We start from the raw sequence: 22,310 nt of genomic DNA, 5'->3' as shown, positions 1-22,310 counted from the left end.
GAGTTCCTGTTAAAGGCAAATCAAGAAAAGCGTTGTTACCCACAACATTTATATAGTGTTGTTTTCATTCGACGTCAAAATTGTCATGAGACTTTCGATTTCCTGATTTAAGTTGTGATCGTTTTTCCCTCCTGCAAAACATAGTTGCAACTACATCAGTGTATTATAAAAGATTTAGCTAGCTCTAAAACCAGGTCTTACTCGCTATTGTCTCGGAAAATGCCAGACCCTAATCGGCAATATGACGGTTGTTTTTCATTGGTTGATCACATGGAACATTTGATTATGTCAGGTTTTTATGAATTCCCCCTTTTTGTATTTTTCTTCAAGTTCAATACTTTTGTAAATACATGCATCTTTTAAGTGATTGTGACAACGATCCATATTTGTGAATATACAAACAACAATACAAAAAGGGTCTTTTTCAATATCTGCATTTTCTTGAAGCAAAATTCAGCGTTTAACATAGTTTCGTGCAAGACTTAGTATCGATGAAGCTCTAAATTCGAGACCTTCAAGTAACAAAATCATCTTGATAGTTCTTCAAATCTCACGCCAGAAGAATAACGTTATGCTAACAAGGAACTATCGATTCAGTCTCACTAATGTTATTCCAATTATTTAACCAATGTAGTAAGTTATCAAATATACACAAATGAATGAATAAATGAATTAATTTGTTTTATTAATTGTTTTTGTCCGTTGGAGGATAATAACTGAAATATAAGATAACTGTAAATAAACCGGCTTAGTGAATTGTTCTATTTTAGGTGCTTTTGTACGTGATAACAGCATACGAGTCAATGATTTGTGCGGAATATACCATTAGGGTATTTTAATCCTTGAGTCATTGAAAAACAGACAAGATCATGACGAAAAACGACGAAAAGGGCAAACAGTCTACAAAACAAAGCAAAGCAAGCAACAGATAGGGCCACATAAAAAACACCCCATAAAACGATGGTGATAGCAGGTGCTCTAAAAGGGTTAAATTATAATATTGTCGGAGATATATAAACAATAATGTTTTGAAGGGGTTTCAAAAAATATGAATAGGAACAGTCCTAGAAAGAAACTAATTTTAAGTACTTTTGTGGAAAACACAAACCAAGGCTATGTCTATATTCGGTATGAAGTCAGCCTCACACGAATAAAGGAACAAGTCGGAACGAAGAAGGGGTACAGTTGGTTCCTTTGAGAGTGACGATTATAGTGTAGAAAAACACGTCCTATAAAATTTTCTGTAACCACATCTGATTCACGCCACCTCTAAAATATGAAAATTCAAAATAATTTTGAAGCCCGTCTTTATTTGATTGATTGATTGATTGATGTTAATAATTTAGAAAGACGTTGCATGGAGCAATATTTAGACCCAGCAATGTACGTTGTTTTTAGGATACCTTACTTTAGGTTTCTAATTTAATGTCGTCCCCTCCTTGTTAAGATGTTTCTATGTGGAGGCAATTGATGAAGATGCGATTTACTTTCTGCAGTATGAATGCAAATATTGTAAAATATAAATCAAAGATTTCAATAAAATATGCTCGGGTGGATGTCAATAAGATATCAGATTTTCATTTTAATGCAATAATGCCATCGACCAGATAAGTATATAATGAAATTTTTTTTGAAAAAAGCGTTTTATCTTAAGTTAGTTACAATATATTCTTTTTTTTTTTAAAAGAAATAGAATCAATCCTATTTACAAGGGACACAAAACCTTTGAGAATATACGTTTTCTAATTTGATTTAGTAGATTAGAAATCATCTCCCGTTTATTTGGTTTCACATCACTCTTCGTTCTTTTCGGTTCGTATTTTTTTTTAATAATCAGTTATGTGGAATTTGTGTATTCCTGTATGATCATATCATTTTCACATAAAACATACCAAGTGATACGTATCAAATAACATTGAAAACATTTACTGTAAAAACAGAGAAAAACAAAACACTACTTGAAATGTATATTTGATATCAAGTTCATTCTTGCTATAGCGAAATAAACCAATTAGCATTCAAATTTGGAAATACGTCATCAGTATTGCAATTCTATTATCTGTTCAGAAAAGCACACGAACAGACGACAGGACATTTTCTTGATCACACAAGAACAGCAGAAAATGTTTTTAACCATCCGTGTTTTCTTTTTGAAAATGTTTATAATTCCTGTACTAAGTGAATCTGGAATAGAGTTGATCTCAGCGCAGCATATACCTGAATATGACAACAAATACGAGGAAACGAACGCCGTTGAAACCTATCACGTTAAGTTTGTATTGGAATGCGCTGTACAATGTTCTTCACATAAGTGTTGTATTTCGTTCTTCCATAACAGATTGACCGGTTCGTGTATACTACACTCTGATCCGTTCGTCTATACTATTATGACATTGTCAGAGGAGGGATGGTCATTCTACTTGACACGTGAACGTAAGTCTACACATATTTATAGTTTTTAATTTAGTTTTTGCTGAGTATTGCTATTATTATTATAAACAGCACTAAAACAACCATCATTATCATTGTCTCTAATTTGAAATCAGCCCACAATTTAACACAAGTGAGTAGTTAAGCTAACTATAAACCAGGTTAAATCTACCATTTTCTACATTAGTAAATGCCTGTACTAAATCCTCGGAGTTCGGTTATTTTTACTTGTTACTACACTTCTAATCAGGGTTGACGTTGCTATGCTCAACTAAAAAAATGAATTTGTGGATGGGATTCCGAAGCAATCCTTAACATTCGATGTGAAACCACATTAATCTACCCACGAATTTATACTTGATGTAAATCAGCAGCGTAGCGTAGCAAAAATAACGTTTCCACTAATTCGCAGTTCGAATATTAGTTATTTAACTCTCGCCCAAGCTTCATCATATAAAGCAGATGAGACAGTGCGACTGCGCATTATAGATTGAATTACTATTAAGGTGAGAGGATTATGGAAGAAGTACAACTCTAACACTTTAGGACTGATAGTTATTTTATTAAGACATGTAAATAATCAGAAGCAACTTGCAACTTTTCCGCAAAATAGACCTGCGTAGAAAAACTTTTCCGCAAAATAGACCTGCAAAGAAACACAAATAACAACAAAAAACGGAAAGGCAAGAACACCTGAAATAGGGAGATAAAAAATTACCACAATGATATTACATCCACCCGAGCATCAGAAGCAGACTTGTTAAATGAATTCTAAACGCCGTATTGAAGGTACTATTTACATTCTATATAAACATGACGTATTATTAAACGCTTAATTTAAAGATTCGGAACACATGGATCTGTACAATCAATTGAAATAGGATTATCCATTAAAAAGTTCAATTAGATGAATCTAATATCATGGAAATAAATAGGAAAACTCGAAATGCAATAAAAATGCATTAGCAGAAGCCAACAAAAATAGCCCAAATACATTTAACTAATAATTTAAGGAGATACGAAATGTTCGCTCTTTTCATCAAATGTCGAAGCATCTTTATCTAAAATTAATTTTCACATTAACAAATATTTACAAAATAATACGAGAGTTTGATACATTTTTAGTTTACACTATGAATAAGTAAAATTATACACTTTAAATGCATTAATTTTCCTGACCATTATATTCATATTTATAATCTATCCATTTAGTATTGCAAAAGTTCACAAGAATCTATAATTGTAGACATTGGATTTCATATTTTGTAAATCAGAGCTTAATGTAAACGTATGCCTGTGTAATTTGTCTTTTATGGTTTGCTACTGGTTACTTGAATTTGTCATTAAATGGATATAGGAAGATGTGGTGTGAGTGCCAATGAGACAACTCTCCATCCAAATAACAATTTAAAAAAAGTAAACCATTATAGGTCAATGCACGGCCTTCAACACGGAGCCTTGGCTCACACCGAACAACAAGCTATAAAGAGCCCCAAAATTACTAGTGTAAAACCATTCAAACGGGAAAACCAACGGTCTAATCTATTAAAAAAAAGATCTGGAAATGTCCATTTTGTACTACGAGGCCTATCGATGATATTCAAAGTTGCTTGAAGTCATGTTTTTAGATAGAACGCCATGTATTAGTGTCTAAGTTTTTGTTTTTTAACATTGCTAAGTAAAGTATTTTTATTTTTTTTTCATTTAATTACATACAAAAAATTATATTAACGATGCAAATATGTATCACTCAATGATATAGAAAAACCTATGAAGGCGTATATCTAAAAGTATTTCAACTCTAGTTACTAATTTAAATCGGAACAAACTCCCACACCTTTCACCATTAGTATCATGACTAGTACAAACGATTTATTTTGCCAGGTCTTGGTCGCTGTCCGATCGACTTTTTCTACTGTAGAGAATTGGACATTTGTTATCAGTTTGGACCAACGATTCAAGCAATTGATGTCCATAATGCTTCAGTGTGTCCAGGAAATGACATCCTGCGAATAGATTCAGAGGAAAAGAAAGAGTATATCAAGCTTGTCACAGGTAATAAAAGAAATTGTGTTTTACATTTTGCGATCCTTCGCCTTTGATATTTAACTACACTGCAGGGTTGCAAAGGTCTAAGTGTAACCTGAAGTTGATTACATTATTGTCATTGGTATATGGGAAGTTGTCACAAAGGCAACTATGAATAACAGAGGCTTCTGGAATTTTGCTACATAGCAATAGAAAATTCACAAAAGATTTGCTTGCGTCCATCACACATTGCAAAGTCAAATAACCATTCGACGCTGCAAATTGTATTTGTCAGAACACGTTTATTTTATCACTTAATAAATATAGATTTCTTGACATTACTTGATCCATATCATTTTACGAAAAAAACCTGATAACCTTATGACAAAAAATTGAAAACAACACGTTTAATAATTTTGTGCGTACGATGCGCTTTTCTTGATTTACCTGCATCAGAAACGTTCAAAACAAATATATAAAAGCCGAGGATGTATACACTGTAAGTACCGAAACAGTTAAAGAGCTATATGACAAAAATACTTTAAAGAAAGTCAAATCCACCTTTGGGTCAATTTTGTACGAGGGAGTTGAAACTTTACGTTCTTTATAATTTCTTAATTTATAAAAGGACAATTTTAGAAAGATTTGTGACATCCAAGTGGAACTGAGGTTCGAACAAATCACACAAGAAGCTGACTTTGTTCACATGATTATAGAATTAACTATTTTAAAATATAATGCAGTCTGCGTAGTATTAACAAAATAAATGATGTTCAACCAATTTCGAGACGTGATTTACAATGTGGGACAGGAACTGTTGAATTTCCAATATTCTTAAGATTCTAAACTGGTGATTTTTAAAAGTTTTTAATAACAATAACATTAATTATAGCTGACGTTGGATTAGTGTATAATGCTGGAATTTGCATACAGGGAAAAAACACAGGATCAGGATGGGTGTACAACGATGGTTCTCAAATGGAGTATTTTGATTGGAAGAGATATGAACCTAGTGGATTATCTAACGTCATCATGATGCATCGGTATTTGAACTACAAATGGGCAGTCCCACTTAATGATAGCATTTGTAGTTATATTTGTGAGCACCTTTGAAATACCTTACTACTGTGACATTATTAATGTTTGAAGAAAATTTCTTGAACTAATATTCACCTTCCATACGGATTAAAACACCATGAAACAATTGTTAAATGTATACATTCTATACTAAAAATAAAAAGCTGTTTTCAAAAAAAATAAATGTGTTATTAACCCTTCTATAAGTTCTTCTACTGAAACTAATTAACTATGTAACACGTATACACCATGCCACTTTTTGGTTGAACTGTTTTTTTTTTAAATTGGGAAATAAATCATATTTTGAAGAGGGACAGACACAAGGATATTCAAACCAGAAAAAAAGAACACAAACTAAATTAGGTGTTTTGGTATAAATGTACTGTGTATTAATAACTTATTTTGAATTCAAAACACTCGAAACAGCATCTAGAAGCAAATAATTGTGTCCTACCGTTTCATCACTTATTTTTAATTTAGCACTTACTTGGGTACTAAACACACTTAAGGTGATACCTAACACTTTCACTAAAATTAATTTGGCTCGTTTAATTTTCATAAAATTTAGTCAAAGTATTTACTTTAACCCTTTAACAAAAATATAAAAAAAATCAAAAATTTTGAACCAACCGTTTTGTCAGAAAAATTACACTGGTTATATAGCAGCTTGACACACACCAATTTTGATCATTGAGAAGCTTAATATTCCCTTTACAACACAATGTAATTAAAACGTTTAGCTGATTTTACAGAGTTATCTCCCTGTAGTGTTAGGTACCACCTTAAGAAAATAATAAATTAACAAAAATACCAAAGTCCAAGGAAAATTCAAATCGGAAATGTCAAATTCTAAAATCAAAAGCTCAGTCACATCAAACGAATACAAAACAACTGTTATAATCCTGACTTGATACAGATATTTCCTTATGTAGAAAATGGTGAATTAAACCTGGTTTTATAGCCAGCTAAACCTCTCACTTGTACGACAGTCGCATCAAATTTCATTATATTGACAACAATGTGTAAACAAAACAGACATACATTATAGATAAAAATGTCAAAAATAGGAATACAGCAGTCAACATTGTGTTATAATCTTAACTACTATTAAAACATAATTAAAGTTCAAACTTAGACAACAACAAAAAAAGTGTACACGTATCATGCATTTACAAAAAAACTATTGACTTCATTAGCCCATGCGTTCATAATTCTATGTAGTGTTATGAGGATTGTTGTCTATTCGTCTGCTTTCTCTTGGTCTTGTTATAGTCGCTTATCGTTTTCTTCGACCATTAGCATCTCCTCTAATGTTTCGTCATAAATTATTTGGAAGTATGTAACGGTACGTTTTTGTAAATTCGTAAGTCACACGTTGGCGTATCTTCGACCATCGAAACATAGCAGTAAAACTACTTTTATATTAAAGTAACATATGGAAAGTTTGTCCTATAATGGAAATTTCAGATATAATACTAAATTCCCTCATCTTACAAGCACGCCCCCTCTTAAATATAGATTTTAACTCCATGAACACAAGTTCTACTCAAGCTAATATTTGAAAAGTTGTTTGACAACAAGTCAGTTAATGATTAAAATGAATTGTTAATACATCTGTAATCCTGATTTCATAATCCATTCATTACTGAAGTTGCGGTTTGGTTGATGCAAAGACAATTTCTTAAAATCAAATATAAATTACAACTTGAGTATAAACAAAACAATCATCGAATTATGAAATCAAAGGAATAATATATCACTTTCATATTCTTACTTTGTTTTTCTTTTAAAAACTGTTGACTTTACCAGTTTTTGTTGGGTTTCGTATTGCAAATTCTTTAGTTTTCTATGTTGTATTTTGTGAACTGTTGTTTGTCTTTTTGTCTTGTTCTATTTTAAGCCATGGCGTTGTCAGTTTACTTTCGACTTATGAGTTTGAATGTCCCTTTGGTATCTTTCGCCTCTCTTTTACGTACCGTTAGTTCTTTGTGGAACAATACACACTCGTATCATTTGTTTTACTAATTTTTACTAAAACAAATAATCATTGTTGTGTAAATGTATTTACTGGATGATAATTATCAATCAATGTTATTAAACTGGTAAACAAAGTGTATATGTTATCAATCTGATGTCCGTAATAGATAGTTTACAAGAAAAGCGTGCAAAGTTTAACGGAAAACTTTTGATAGGTAAGAATACATAATATAGAAAAAGGAAGATGTGGTAGGAATGCCAACGAGACAACTATTTATCAGTGATAAAAATAGACGAATGTCAACTACATTATGTGGCCAACAGTGAACACAACTTTAGCCGTTTTTTAAGCTATATCAGTTCCCCAGCAAATGCATGTGAAACCATTAAAAAGCGAAGACAACAGTATATTTTTGGAAGAACAAATAAAATAATTTAAAAAGTCCCTAAATGTGACAAAAAAAATCTTTTAAAAGAAAAGCGACTGACTCAGTTATTATGGGGGTTCGCTCAACATCTGATAACTTATCAGAATTATTGCAAGGCTTTTATTATTTAAGGAATGACTGTCTATGAAGAAATAACATAAAACATGTGGTGCACACTGAATAACCCGCGTATGTTATTTCAAATAGAAAGACAAATTATTCACACAAAACCAGGTTCAACCCACCATTTTTATCTTAAAATGCACTGTACTAAGTCAGGTGTTTCCCTCAGTTTTAGTTTGTATCTCAGATTTTTTTTTCCTCTATAGATTTATGAATTTCGAACAGGCTTATACTACTGTTGCTTTTATTTACAGTTACTTATTATAATGTAATTCTAAATTTCATTTTAAACTTGAGTAAACCATGAAATAACATTGATGACGTCACGGTTACAGGACTATATTATGTCTATGAGCTGATAAACAAAACATGTCAGCCAATCAGAAGACGCGTTACATCCACAGTTAAATTATTGCGAAATGTGCGACTGGAAGGATCATCATGAGAAAAAACTCGCATTTTTATAGATTTATCTGTGTAACTTTTCCTGTAAACCACATATTTTGCACTGTTCAATAATCGGGAAAAAATTAGTACATACAAACATTTCTGAATTTACAACAGTTTAAAATTAGGCGGTGTATTTGAAAAATGTCAAGATAACGCTTTGGACCTAAGAGAACATTTTTGCTGATCATTGAATAGAACGCCTAAAACGCAATGCATGTCGATGATTTGAACACATAACGAAGGATTTTTCACGTATTCGGATAATCCTATTAAGGTGGTACCCAACACCTTTACTAAAATTAATTTGGCTCGTTTAATTTTCATAAAATTTTGACAAAGTATTTACTTTGGCCCTTTGCCAAAAATTTCAAATTTCAAAAAATTTGAACCAACCGTTTTATCAGAAAAATTACACTGGTTATATAGCAGTTTGACAAACACTAATTTGATCATTGAGAAGCCTAATATTCCCATAATTAAAACGTTTAGCTGATTTTACAGAGTTATCTCCCTGTAGTGTTAGGCACCACCTTAAACCGAACTTTGCCACTAAAGAGTTTATGGAAACTTATCTATTTCGCGCCAAAAAAAAACAAATCTGGAATTGTCAGGTTACTAACATTGGAAAACGCTATATTTACAGTATTATGCATTTGTAGGGCCAACTACTGCAAACAAGAGAAAGAAAAAGAAACCAGACAAAAATAAATTATTTGAAATCTACTAGATGTTACATTTACAGTTTAGGGTTTTCCCTGTGCATTGATAACTTCCCGAGAAGTACTTACACATACGGACAGTTTAGTTCAGAATGTTAAACTGTTTTTGTAACCAATTAGAACATAAGTTATTGTAAAAAAAAATGAAGATAAAAGAGTTCAAAGACCGATAGTACGACAAAAGTATGCAGCAAAGCTGAGGCCTCAACTAAGTCGTAGCCTGGTTCCAAGCACATAATATTTAAAAACAACACCCTATACGAAGATAGAAGAAATTAAAAAAGTATGGTCGTTTCAAAAAGAGGGACGAAGGATACCAGAGGGACAGTGAAACTCATAAATCGAAAATGAACGGACAACGCCATGGCTAAAAATGAAAAAGACAAAAAGACAAACAATAGTACACATGATACAACATATAAAACTAAAGAATAAGCAAATAAAGGCAACATTAGTATACCGCTGTTCAAAACTTATAAATCCATGGACAAAAACAAAATCGGGGTAACACACTAAAACTGAGGGAAACGCAATTAAATATAAGAGGAGAACAACGACACAACATTAAAATGTAGCACACACAGAAACAGACTAAGCATTAGACAAAATCCTATGAAAATAACAAATATAACATCAAAACCAAATACATGAATTTGGGATAGAAAAGTACCGTGACACGTCTTATAGTAATGTGAATTCAACTAAAAAATAAGAGAAAACAAACGACACCACGGAAACACAACGGTAAAATGTAACACACACAGAAACGAACTATAATATAACAATGGCCATATTCCTGACTTGGTACAGGACATTTTTAAAGGAAAAAATGATGGGTTGAACCTGGTTTTGTGGCATGCCAAAGCTCGCACTTTAATGGCAATGTTAAATATAATATTAAAATGACAACATAATACAATACAAATAAATAAGAGAACGTATTATGCAAAGAAACACATGAATAAGAGATAACAACAGGCATCAGGTTTAAAATTCAATCCGCCAAAAACGCGCCTCGTCCACACAAGACTTACCAGTGACGCCCAGTAATAAAAGTTCGAAAGTCAAAAAAGTACAATGTTGTACAGCACTGAGGATCTCAGGCCTCAACCGAAAAAGTCATAAAAATGACGTCACATACGAAATGGTGAAAAGGCACAAAAATTACGTCACATTTGAATTTCACGAACCCAACCAAACACTGGGAGGATATCCTAGGTGCTTCGGAAGGTTAAGCAGATCCTGCTCCACATGTGGCACCCGTCGTGTGCATTGTAATAAAATAAGACGTTTAGTAACGTATTGATATATACATGATATAAGATGATGTGTAAAATATTTTTCAAAATCATCTTATGATAAACCAAAGATTTTCAGATTCGTTGATAACGGATTATCCAAAACGTTAGATGGCATAAAAGTATACCAAATACTCAAAGGCTAATTTAAAAGAGGAAGTTCATAAAAATCTTTCGTTATCTATCAAAGGAACAAGCGAAACACGACTGATGTTCACTTGACTTGGTACATATATTTTCTAAAGTAAATGGTGGATTTAATCTGGTTTAATATCCAGCTAAATTCCCATATGGTCAGACGAATTATCTTTTGTTTTGTGTAATGCCTTATCATTTAGTAATGAGATTCTATGGAAGCCAAAAAGTGGCATATTAGTGTATGGTATATACACTATCTAAATCTGAGTAATTTTAAAAAGTAAGAGCAGTTACCTGACATATTGAAGCAACAAAACTCTTCCATGGCTTTCAATATTTTAAAAAAAATAACATCTTTTTCAGAATATCTATTTTTTGTGTAGTAAGACAAATCAAAATAGCCAAGTCACGTAAAACTCATACACTTAGTTATGACTCTTTGTTAAATAGCCATCACTTTGTACATCTAAGGCTGATGAGAAATGACAATTCGCATTGGAACAAAATGAACACGATGAATTATGCTTATCTTAGCAAACAGGATAGAAAAATATATAAATAACATATAGCTGAGAAGGTGATAGAGCAGATTGGTACACCGAGAAAACATTGTCAACCATGGTAGACAAACGCGCACCTGGCGTAAGTGTAAAGTTTTAGTCCTTGCATCCATGATGAGTTTATTTTCACTAAGTACACGAATATTCTGTACAAAGAGCTTTCACCCACCTGCCATATATAACTACGAGGGTCTTTACAAAATTATGAAATATAGCATAACTGCAAAATTAGACAATTATTCACTAGATAGATATAGGAAGATGTGGTGTGAGTGCCAATGAGACAACTCTCCATACAAATAACAATTTAAAAGTAAACCATTATAGGTTAAAGTACGGCCTTCAACACGGAGCCTTAGCTCACACCGAACAACAAGCTATAAAGGGCCCCAAAATTACTAGTGTAAAACCATTCAAACGGGAAAACCAACGGTCTAATCTATATTTAAACAAAACGAGAAACGAGAAACACGTATATATTACATAAACAAACGACAACTACTGTACATCAGATTCCTGACTTAGGACAGGTGCAAACATTTGCAGCGGGATTAAACGTTTTAATGGATCCAAACCTTCTCCCTTTTTCTGAAACAATAGCATAACATCACAACAAAGAAAAACATACGATAAAATATCAATTGGCAGACTTAACTCAATCAAAAAACGTATGATTAAACAATGAGACTAAGTTCGTCTTTAACTAAAATGTGTTGACTGTGTACCTGTAGATATTAATGACCAAAAACGAATAGGTTTAACCAAAAATTGACTCGCTTCGTGTAGGCATAATAATTATCCGGGTCATTTTAATTTCGGAAACAAAAGAAAATGCCAGTCTTAATATTAGATATCAAACTGAAAATGTAATTCTTATATATATGATACTGATTCTTAAGGATATGTTAAAGGTACATGTATTTATGTCTTTTGCTTTGTTGTCTAAAAAGTAAAAAATAAAATAAAATACGGAACTCCAAGGAAAATTCAAAACAGAAAGTCCGTAATCAAATGGCAAAATGAAAAGCTCAAACACATCAAACTAATGGTTAACAACTGTCATATTCCTGACTTGGTACATGCATTTTCTTATGCAAAAAATGCTGGATTAAAATTGGTTTTATAGCTAGCTAACCCTTTCACTTGTATGACAATCTCATGTATAAAGTGGTATCAATAAACACTAGTATGATAGACAAAATAAGGAACATGGGGTATCCATAGCCAAAAACCTAAAAAAAACATGTAGTATTTTCACAAAACTGAACTGTTGAACAAAACGGAGTTGCCTATTGTTTAAATTACTATCAAGTGATCCTTGTGACAAAACTTTATAGACCCCGTCGAACCGAGTTACCATTTCTTTCGTGTTTTCCCTGATAATACACGCATTAAATTTCGCCATACATTATGCCAACGCCATAAGATAAAGAAATGCGACATGATAGCCATTTTGACAACAGAAAGTGTATGTTAGCAACGATAGACCAACGTACGGCCTTCAATTTTAAACAAAAACTCATACAATATTATAAGCTATGAATAAAAAACACCGACAGGACAAAATGGAAAACGATATAAACTAGAAAGCTAACATATCAAGAAAAGGGTAATTTGATGTGTATTATTGTAAAGAAAACACCGAAAAAAGTCACAATTTAAGTATCAAATTACAATATAAAACTTTTAATATTTGCACAAAAAACATGTTTTTTTTTCTTAAAAGTATCCTATTGTTACTATATTTGAAATATTATTCTATAAGTTTTAAAGTTTAATGAGAAAAAATGGACGAGAAAATGATCGAACGAGTGAAGCAATAAATAACGCATGAAAACAAATTCAACATCTGCGCTATAATGATAATATTGTGCAGAACTAAAATATGTGGAGGTGGCGCTTGGGTTAAAATAAGCTTCACCTTCTACAAGCACGTGTATGTTAGCCATTATCAGAATCTTCTAAGAAACAAATGTAGAGATTTTTGCAACTCGATTTTACTTAGTGCATGACAAGCCATGATGATCTGGTTTTTCATACGTATTTCTTTTATAAAAGTTATCTCCCTCAATGGAGATCTCCCAATTTGATCTAAAAATAATTTGCACAACGTTTTTTCTCCATATTTTTAAACAAATTGAAATCATATTTTGCAGGTTGTGGTCGCTGTTTGGTTGATTTTGTTTACTACATAGAGCTTGACCTTTGTTATCCTTTTGGTCCTATAGTTCAATAGAATGATACAATGTGCCTAACAATGAAATCTTATTCGTATTGACTCAAGAGAAAGACACCAGTACATTCGACTTGTAACAGGTAATGATGAATCGTAATCCTGAAGCCACATTTTAATGCCTTCCCCCCTCCCGCGAAAGATTGGTAACAAAATAAAAAAATAAATAAAAATAAGACGACAATATAATTGGTTGCATATTGGATTCAACATATATAATTAAAATTCAAAAATAAGAAAGCAATCTTATTGTGATTACGATACTTGTGGTACTTATCCAGTCATTATGTTATTGTTTATGATATTCTCGTGTTCTTGTCTTCCAATGCGCTTTGTCTATATCCTTTTGGTGTTACATGGATACATATAGCTTGGCTCTGTGCCTTTGTAAAACATGTTTGTATGATTGTCTTTCATTTTTGCTATGTGTTTTGTCTATATGCCTTTTTATGTTTCTTTGATACATATATGACGTGGTTCTGTACTTATACATCCCGTCATTGTGTTATTGTACTATGTTAAATTTGTGTATTCTTTTCTTCCTTTTTTGCTAATATGCTTGGTCTATACACCATTTTGCGCTTCTGTGTTACATTTTTGTTTGTTTTTAGTGATTTAGATTATAATACAATGTTGATTGCTGTACCCATATTTTTGACATTTTTACCCATTATGTCTGTATATTTTGTTCACGCATCGTTGTCAATATAATGGAATTTGATGCCAATGTCATACGAGTGAGAGGTACAGCTAGGTATAAAATCAGGTTCAATCCACAATTTTCTACATAGAAAATGCCTGTACCAAGTCAGGATTATTACAGTTGTAATCCATTCGTTTGAGCTTTTGATTTTGCCATTTGATTAGGGATTTTCCTTTTTAAATTTTCCTCGGAGTAATTTTGTGATCATACTTTTTTTTAAACCTGCAAAATGTAGGCTTTTGTCCTAAATTTGTGCTTTCATTTTCTCCATGAGTTTTAAAAAAATGAACTTTTTTTTGTCATATTTTAAAGTTTTGAATATTTGTATTGGATCTTTCAAATGACCAAATAAATACATTAAGCAGGATAAAAGACAAACTACATCTACTTGGCTAAAAAGTTAAATAAAGTTGTGAATAAAAGATTGAATTTGTATTTATGTCAACTATAGTTCATTTCATTGTAAGGAATTCACATTTCAACGTCGTTATATAATAATTATAAAAATACATTCTCAATTTTATTGCTGCTCACATAGGGTTAGTGTATGAAGCTTCGATTTGCATATAAGGTAAAAACACAGGAGCAGGGTGGATGTACAATGATGGTTCTCCAATTAGATTTAACAGATGGCTTCAAGATGAACCAAATGCATTATTGAACGTCATCATGATGTTTCGGTTTGCACACAACGGATGGGCAGTCCCTAAAAATGATAGTGTGTGTAGCTATATTTGTGAATACTGTTGATTGACTCAAAAACTCTCATATTTTGTATACTCTGAACAAATAAAAAACAATGTGAAAATTATCATGATAATTGGAACCTGGATCATGTTAATAGTACAGCATAGACATATAAATTAATATTGCACAAAATAATAGAAAAAAGACATAGCTCTTACAATAAGATACTTTCAGCAAACAGAAGAAACAAAAAAAATGGCACGATCCTACTCTTTACTTGGCACATTAAATGATAGTTCATTTCTATATATTTTTCAAAACGTTTGCCACTTTTTAGTTCAAGGCTCAAAAGGGAAGGTATACATATAATGTAAGACAAATATCCTAATTTGAAACAAAAATAAATATCCTTCACATAAATTTCGGTTCAAGTGCAAAATAAAGTATTATCAAGACCTTATACCTTCCTTCCTTTTTGTCCGTTTGTCCGTCTGTCGTTTTGCCTTTGCAGACCAAGTTGTTTCATCCTGCAATAATTTACGTTGTAGAATAATTCATAATGATACTTCAACATTACTAGGTGAGAAACATTTTATTCTGTTGATTCTATCTATAATTATGCCCGTTTCACTAAGGAATTTTGGTCCTTTTCATAACCGACCTCGGCCTTCGAACTCCTTCTACACGTTTTATCGTGTCTAAATGAAACTTGGCATAGTGTTGGATCTTAATATTATATGCGCTCATTGTTAGGATGCTACAGTTCATTTGTTTTGACAGACACATGCTTTTTTTGGTCTGTCCAGTACTAACCTTGTCATTGCAAAACTTTCATGGTAAATCATATTTTGATGGAAATTTTTTCCATTATTAGATTCATACGAGCAGATGCAAATGCGCGACGGAAAACTACATTAATGAAAAATTAAACTTGAAACGTAGTATACCGTTAGATCCTGATATGCGAATCCGTATTTATGTCGGGCAAAGCTTGTATCAGTCGCGTAGTCTCTCTTTGCCGATTTGTATTTAAATGGATATGGATTAAACAGCAAACGATTAGTCTTCTTTTGAAGCAATATTGTTGTTAGTTTATTTTCGACTTATGAGTTTAAATGTCCGTTTGGCATCTTGCACCTCTTTCCGCCAAAAAAAAAGTGATCGTATCATCATTAAAGGAAAATAATCCTACGAAAAGCTCCTTCTTTTGTGTTCTTTATATTTATTATAATTTCAACATTAAGCTGAAAAGAACAAAAAACAAACAAACGAAAAAACCCTAAAGACGCCTATAAGCTTAAACTGGCAAGTTGGGCCCTGATTACGGTTGATTAAGTCGTAGAGTTGTTACGGTAAATTTTGCTATTATCTGCAAACAAATACCGTTTTTCTATTTACGAAAACGTAGTTACACGTCGGCTTGTTTTGTGAAAAATGTACTAATGGGCACATCATCAAGTTGTCACCTCCTAAATTTTTAGAAAACTTGCTGTTTTCAGACAAAGTAATATCCAAGCATGCTTCAGCACACTTATTAGTTTTCTTAAGAATTGAAATGATTAAAAAAGACTAAAATCAAAATGTTAGGCTCCTATTTAATGCAGTGTAAATTGTTGATATAAAGTGACATAAATTCAATATTAGTTCACATTTAACAAAAAGTGTCCTTGCAACCTTTCAATTGTAACACAAACATAGACATACGAGGAATCAATAATTCATAGCTAGATGTTTCCTTTTGTGTCTATGTCATTGGGTTGCTGTCTCAATCGTGGTTTCCCATCGTCTGATTATATTCTTAATTACAAATGTTCTGATAAAGTTCATTTGTGTCCACTGTCGTTGGGTTGCTGTTTGAAACGTGGTTTCCCATCGTCTGATTATATTCTAAATTACAAATGTTCTGATACAGTTCCTTTGTGTCCACTATCGTTGGGTTGCTGTTTGAAACGTGGTTTCCCATCGTCTGATTATATTCATAATTACAAATGTTCTGATAGAGTTCCTTTGTGTCCACTATCGTTGGGTTGCTATTTGAAACGTGGTTTCCCATCGTCTTATTAAATTCTAAATTACAAATGTTCTGATAAAGTTCCTTTGTGTCCACTGTCGTTGGGTTACTGTTTGAAACGTGGTTTCCCATCGTCTGATTATATTCTTAATTACAAATGTTCTGATAAAGTTCCTTTTGTGTCCAATATCGTTTGGTAGCTGTTTGAAACGTGGTTTCCCAATCGTCTGATTATATCCTAAATTACAAATGTTCTGACAATGGCATAACCCAGTTGGTTTCTTCTAATGTGGATTCATTTATTTTCGTGGGTACCAGTTTTCGTTGTTAAGGGAATTAACGTATTAAACATTCAACAACATTTTAAAATGATCTTTGTCCAGCTGTTGTTTTAAAAACCTATAATGAAAGCAAGTTTTATTAACATGATTATGATATTCATCGAAAATATCATAAAAGTGCGGTTGGAATCTGTTCTAATGGTTTCCGCAAAGTCTCAATCGAGGCTGCCCAAAAAAGATCCTCGCCGACACCAGTTTGATACCGAAGACTAGAAGCACTGTCCAATAGGGCTCGTAATTGATTAGTCATATGCTTAGAGTCGATAGTCTTCAGCATTATTAAAAGGAAAACGTCTCTTCCATAACGTCTGCGTCTCTCCTGTACAACGTCAACTTCCCATTGACACCACTCACTTTTCGCAAACTCATTTGATAATATTACTACGACTTTCCATGACTTCTCTAAATATTTATTGATATTTGCAGTGATCGATTCTCCTACTTCAAAATCTCTTTGATGAATACATAGCTTAATACCTTCGTCTTGTTCTATTTTTGGCAAAAACGTCTGGTGCACCCAGTTACGATCTGCGTCACAATATACAACAAACGCGTGATATTCGAAATCGTCTGCATTTGTTAAAGGAAAATAACCTTTTTTTCTATTGTATTTAACTCTCCATAAGTATATATAATTCTTAATATTTGTCTGACATTTCAAGCCTATAATTATTAAGGTCACTAAAAAGAATCCTGAACAGGACAGTACTATTGCCATGCTATATAACGGATTCCAAGGTGGACACTGCATTTTAGATTCAATATAGTTTTGAAGTACCACATTGTCAAGTTGGATAGGCTGTCGACACCTATAAAATAACGGGTACTTAAACATTCTGACTTTTGTTGCCTTTATCCATTCGGTGAACCAGAGCTGATCACAAGTACAGGCATATGGGTTTCGACTAAGATCTAATTCTTCTAACGAATTTAGTACTTCCAGCGGAAATGATGTTTCGTTGATTATTCTTATGAAGTTGTTTGCCATGTGAAGCTTTCTTAGCGATGTCATATTACGAAAAACAGCATTTCCGTCATTCCAACTCGAAAATTTATTTGCATCCAACCACAATACTTCCAAAGATTTTAAGTATGGGAAGACGTTTTTGGGAAGAAACTGAAGTTTTGCGTTGCAAAGACTTAAAACTTTGAGTTTGATTAAAGATGAAAACATTTGTTGTATCCAAATCTCAGTTCGTGGAAGATAACTCTGATCAAGGTTGAGGAATGTCAGATTTGGAGAAAGAGAAAAAATAGTTTTTGGGTTAAAAATTTCCTGATCAAAATGAAAGTTTGTCAATTGCAAATTAATTCGAGACAACGATGAACTGTTGAATGCAAAGTCGTCAATCTTTTTCAAAAAATAACCTAGATTAGAAAGCTGAACCGAAAATATAAGTGGATTATGTAAAAACATGTTATTATGAATTTCGCTGATGGGATTCCCATTTAAGATTAATATTTTCAATTTTGGCAAACATAAAAATGCATTATCATGAACAAGACTAATGCTATTGTAACTCAGATCCAAATATGCTAGGTTTTCAACGGCGATTGTATCTCCTTGTCCATGAACACACAATTCAGGGACTGCTAGAAGCAGATTTCTATCTAGATGTAATCTCTTCATATTACTTGGTATTCCAGTGATATTAATGTTTTCAATCAGATTATTTGAAAGAGACAAATCGGACATATTGTTGAGTGGAGAAAACAAATGACATTTCATGTCCGGAATTCTATTACCTGTGATTCGAAGCAGTATCACCTTATTGCTTGTAAAGTTGGAAAACATATCTAACGGTAAATGAGACCAATTGTTATGTTCAAATATTATGCGTTCTAGCTTTTGTTTGGCAGAAAAACCGAGCGCTACTTTCAGAACATCCACATTCAATCTTGGTTCGTTTGAAATATACAGTTTAGAAAGAAATCTCAACTTGGCAAGCGAAATTGGGTGAATGTACGATATGAAATTGTCAGTTAAAAATAACTTTTTTAAAATGATCTTAGTCAAATTATCAAAGCCATTTTCATCAATGAACGTCAAATTTGTTCCGTTCATTCTTACATCGTGTATATTTTTAGAAAATAATGGAATATAATGCAAGTCGCGTCCAGTGCAAACGGCCTCATGATTATTTGACTGTTGAAAGGAACATTTGCAATTTTTCGGGCAGTCTATACTCTGTGCACATCTAACAACTGATAGTAGAACAAGTATACAACTGCAATTGGCGTACAAGTGCATCGTTGAAGTATTATTCCTGTAATAACAAATACAATTTAAGTATTACTTTTTGATCATTTCTTAGTGGAACGTTACTCGAAATCTCCCCGGTTTACTCAGTTTGTTGTTTTTGTAATGTTGTATTATGTGTACAGTTGATTCTAGTTGTTTTTTGTTTTTGCTATGGCTTTATCAGTTTGTTTTTCGACTATGAGTTTGAATGTCCCTTTTGTATTGTTTATTCTTTAGTTTTCTATGTTGTGTCATGTGTACTATTGTTTGTCTGTTTGTCTGTTTGTCTTTTTCATTTTTAGCCATGGCGTTGTCAGTTTATTTTCGATTTATGAGTTTTACTGTCCCTTTGGTATCTTTTCGTCCCTCTCTTGTATCCGTCTACTTTCTTTTAACATGTGATACTGTAACCAAGAATAACATACCACGTCATAGGATAACGAATTAAAACCAAAAAATTATAAACTTTAAAAATGGAAAATTTTGTAAAACATGTAACAAAGAAAAGGGCAATTATAGATATTTTTAAATATCTTTAGGTGGCTATGGAGTCTTATTTAAAATTGATAGAATTTTTTGATAACTTGTCAAAATGAAGTTTTTACCATGCTTTTTTTCAAAAATATATGAAAAGATATGGGTCACTGGACTTTTTTTCACGCTACAAGTTATGCAAAATTGTCAGATTTTGTATAGATTAAGCGTGAAAAATCAAATTTTGTGTGTAAAAAACCCGCACTATCAGAACTTTAAGATAAAATGCGAAAGATCGCTCTCATAGATTAACTAAGCTGGATTTGGCAAAACTTTAAGGAATTTTAGTCTTCAACTTCGTACTTTATTTTGCCTTTTTAACTTTTTTGGATTCGAGCGTCACTGATGAGTCTTTTGTAGACGAAACGCGCGTCCTGTGTATATACAACATTTAATCCTGGTATCTATGATGAGTTTATTCATAACATGCTTTCAGATAAGAAAAAGAAAAAATGGGGTCATCGAACTTGTTTTCTTGCTACATATCAAAATAGGTAAATTCATAACACTTTCTTTTATAAAAAATACTTTATCTGAGTTATCTCCCCTCATTTGACAAAGTTGAAAAAAAATCACAAACAAGGTGTTTTTGAGAAATTACAGCTGTAGTTATGATTAAACATACAATTTTCTATATTTATATCAAAACTCTTTTACATGAACTACATACGACTCTCGAACTAGACCAAAGTTATCTGCTTCTTCAAAATCCGTTAAGGAGGGAGACACCCGAGCCACGTTTAATGCAATTTAACAATTTTTTTTTTTAAAAGAGGGTCGAAAGATACCAGAGGGACAACCAAACTCATAGATATAAAAAATATATTACTGACAACGCAATGGATAAAAATGAAAAAGACACACAGAAAAACAATAGTACACAAGACACACTATAGAAAACTAAAGACTTAGCAACACGAACCCCACCAAAAACTATGGGAAGTCTCAAGTGTACCGGAAGGGTAGGCAAACTATCTTATACTTACAACTTACCTAATCTGACGATTCTTTCAAATAATTTGATATGGCCAGTTTATTGATTTTGCAGTACTAAGATAACTTTAAAGTTGTCTTTCTCTATTTCAAATATTCTTTTATATATAACAAAATCCTTGTTTTAGCCTTTTGAGATAATTTCAACTACTTTTGGTACGCATTTGATTATTTTATCCGACAATCAGTAAAGAATGTTTCGTTTCCATAATGACGAGACTGAGCAATGAAAATGTGAATAAGGCACTACGAACGTTGCAGACAGGTAAATGTAAAAATAAATTCTAAAATATTTGACCCCATTTATACATGGTTAAATAAATATTTTAAAATTTTGTGACAGAACTTGGTCAAGCAGTAAATAATGTGATAACGTTTTTATCTATTTAAAACTACTATTTGAAAATAAGGAAGTACATCGAACTTTTGTTTAAAAGTATATGTCATATTACATTGTTTTATGAATGAGAACTACAAGAACGATCCGTACATATGTATATAGTTAACTTCATGATGTTGATTTTTCTACCAAGGTTTGAAACAACCTGTGGATATTTTTTTCAATGCTCTTCAAGTTGTTTTTTTTCGTTTGCTTTCAAACTGGTTTGGTTTCAACTCAATTATTGAGACACTTAGATGGAACACGTACTAAATTAATATTTTTTGTATCATTGATGAGTTAATTTTTACAAATATTGTAATTAAATATGGAGTATATATCGCACTGCTGAAACAAATGTTTTGTTCGTAGAAATTACACAATTAATTAAGTACTCTATTTCATTGTTTACAAACACTTGCAGCATTTTCGTATATCCCTGTATCGTGTCTATATAGATATCTTCCCGTGTCATAAATATTTATTTACTCTTTTAATGTATAATATTTTACACCTTACCGTAACTGTCGATTCTTAAAACAATTGATGTTCCGTGTATAATGATTGTATAACTCTGAACACTTTTAAGCAGTCATTCTGTCTTTTACATGTTTTTTTTTCTGAAATAAAATCCTGTTGTAAGTTTGGTGGATATATTTTCAACCATATATGTTTGGAATTTTTAAGTTATGTCGAAGTATTTGTAACGAGTTCTACATGTTCTACTTCCTTAAGGTATGGTAAAACCATTGTTTGGCCTCAAATACTTCCTGGTCTTTACGAAACATTTATTGCCAAAATAGGATACTAAAAATATATTTATCTATCTGTAAGGCCACACCAATTTGAATCCTTGTTCGACGGACCCGCCCGCATCTATTTTTTTCAAAACAGAATTTTTTTATTTTTTTTTTATATTCCCGCTTCCCGCATCCGGAAATGTAATCATGTCCATTTCC

General features: G+C 32.2%; 1 protein-coding gene across 1 annotated transcript; it reads right to left on the bottom strand.

Moving 5' to 3' along the window:
- Positions 1-17,266: 17,266 nt before the first annotated feature.
- On the bottom strand, positions 17,267-22,068 carry LOC139498771 (toll-like receptor 13). The gene is made up of 2 exons (XM_071287310.1): positions 21,871-22,068; positions 17,267-19,470 (listed from the first exon to the last, which is right to left on the bottom strand). Exon 2 carries the CDS (start codon positions 19,452-19,454, stop codon positions 17,313-17,315), a length of 2,142 nt encoding a protein of 713 aa, XP_071143411.1. The 5' UTR covers positions 19,455-19,470; positions 21,871-22,068; the 3' UTR covers positions 17,267-17,312.
- Positions 22,069-22,310: the final 242 nt, after the last annotated feature.

The sequence above is a fragment of the Mytilus edulis genome, chromosome 12 (assembly GCF_963676685.1).
Source record: "Mytilus edulis chromosome 12, xbMytEdul2.2, whole genome shotgun sequence".
NCBI classification, from domain to species: Eukaryota; Metazoa; Mollusca; class Bivalvia; order Mytilida; family Mytilidae; genus Mytilus; species Mytilus edulis.
The sequence above is the reverse complement of the archived record's forward strand: the minus strand, read 5'-3'. Positions and strand labels throughout refer to the sequence as shown.

Coding starts and splice junctions, on each gene's coding strand:
- LOC139498771 (XM_071287310.1), bottom strand. CDS start 19,454: ATGCACTTGTACGCCAATTGCAGTTGTATACTTGTTCTACTATCAGTT.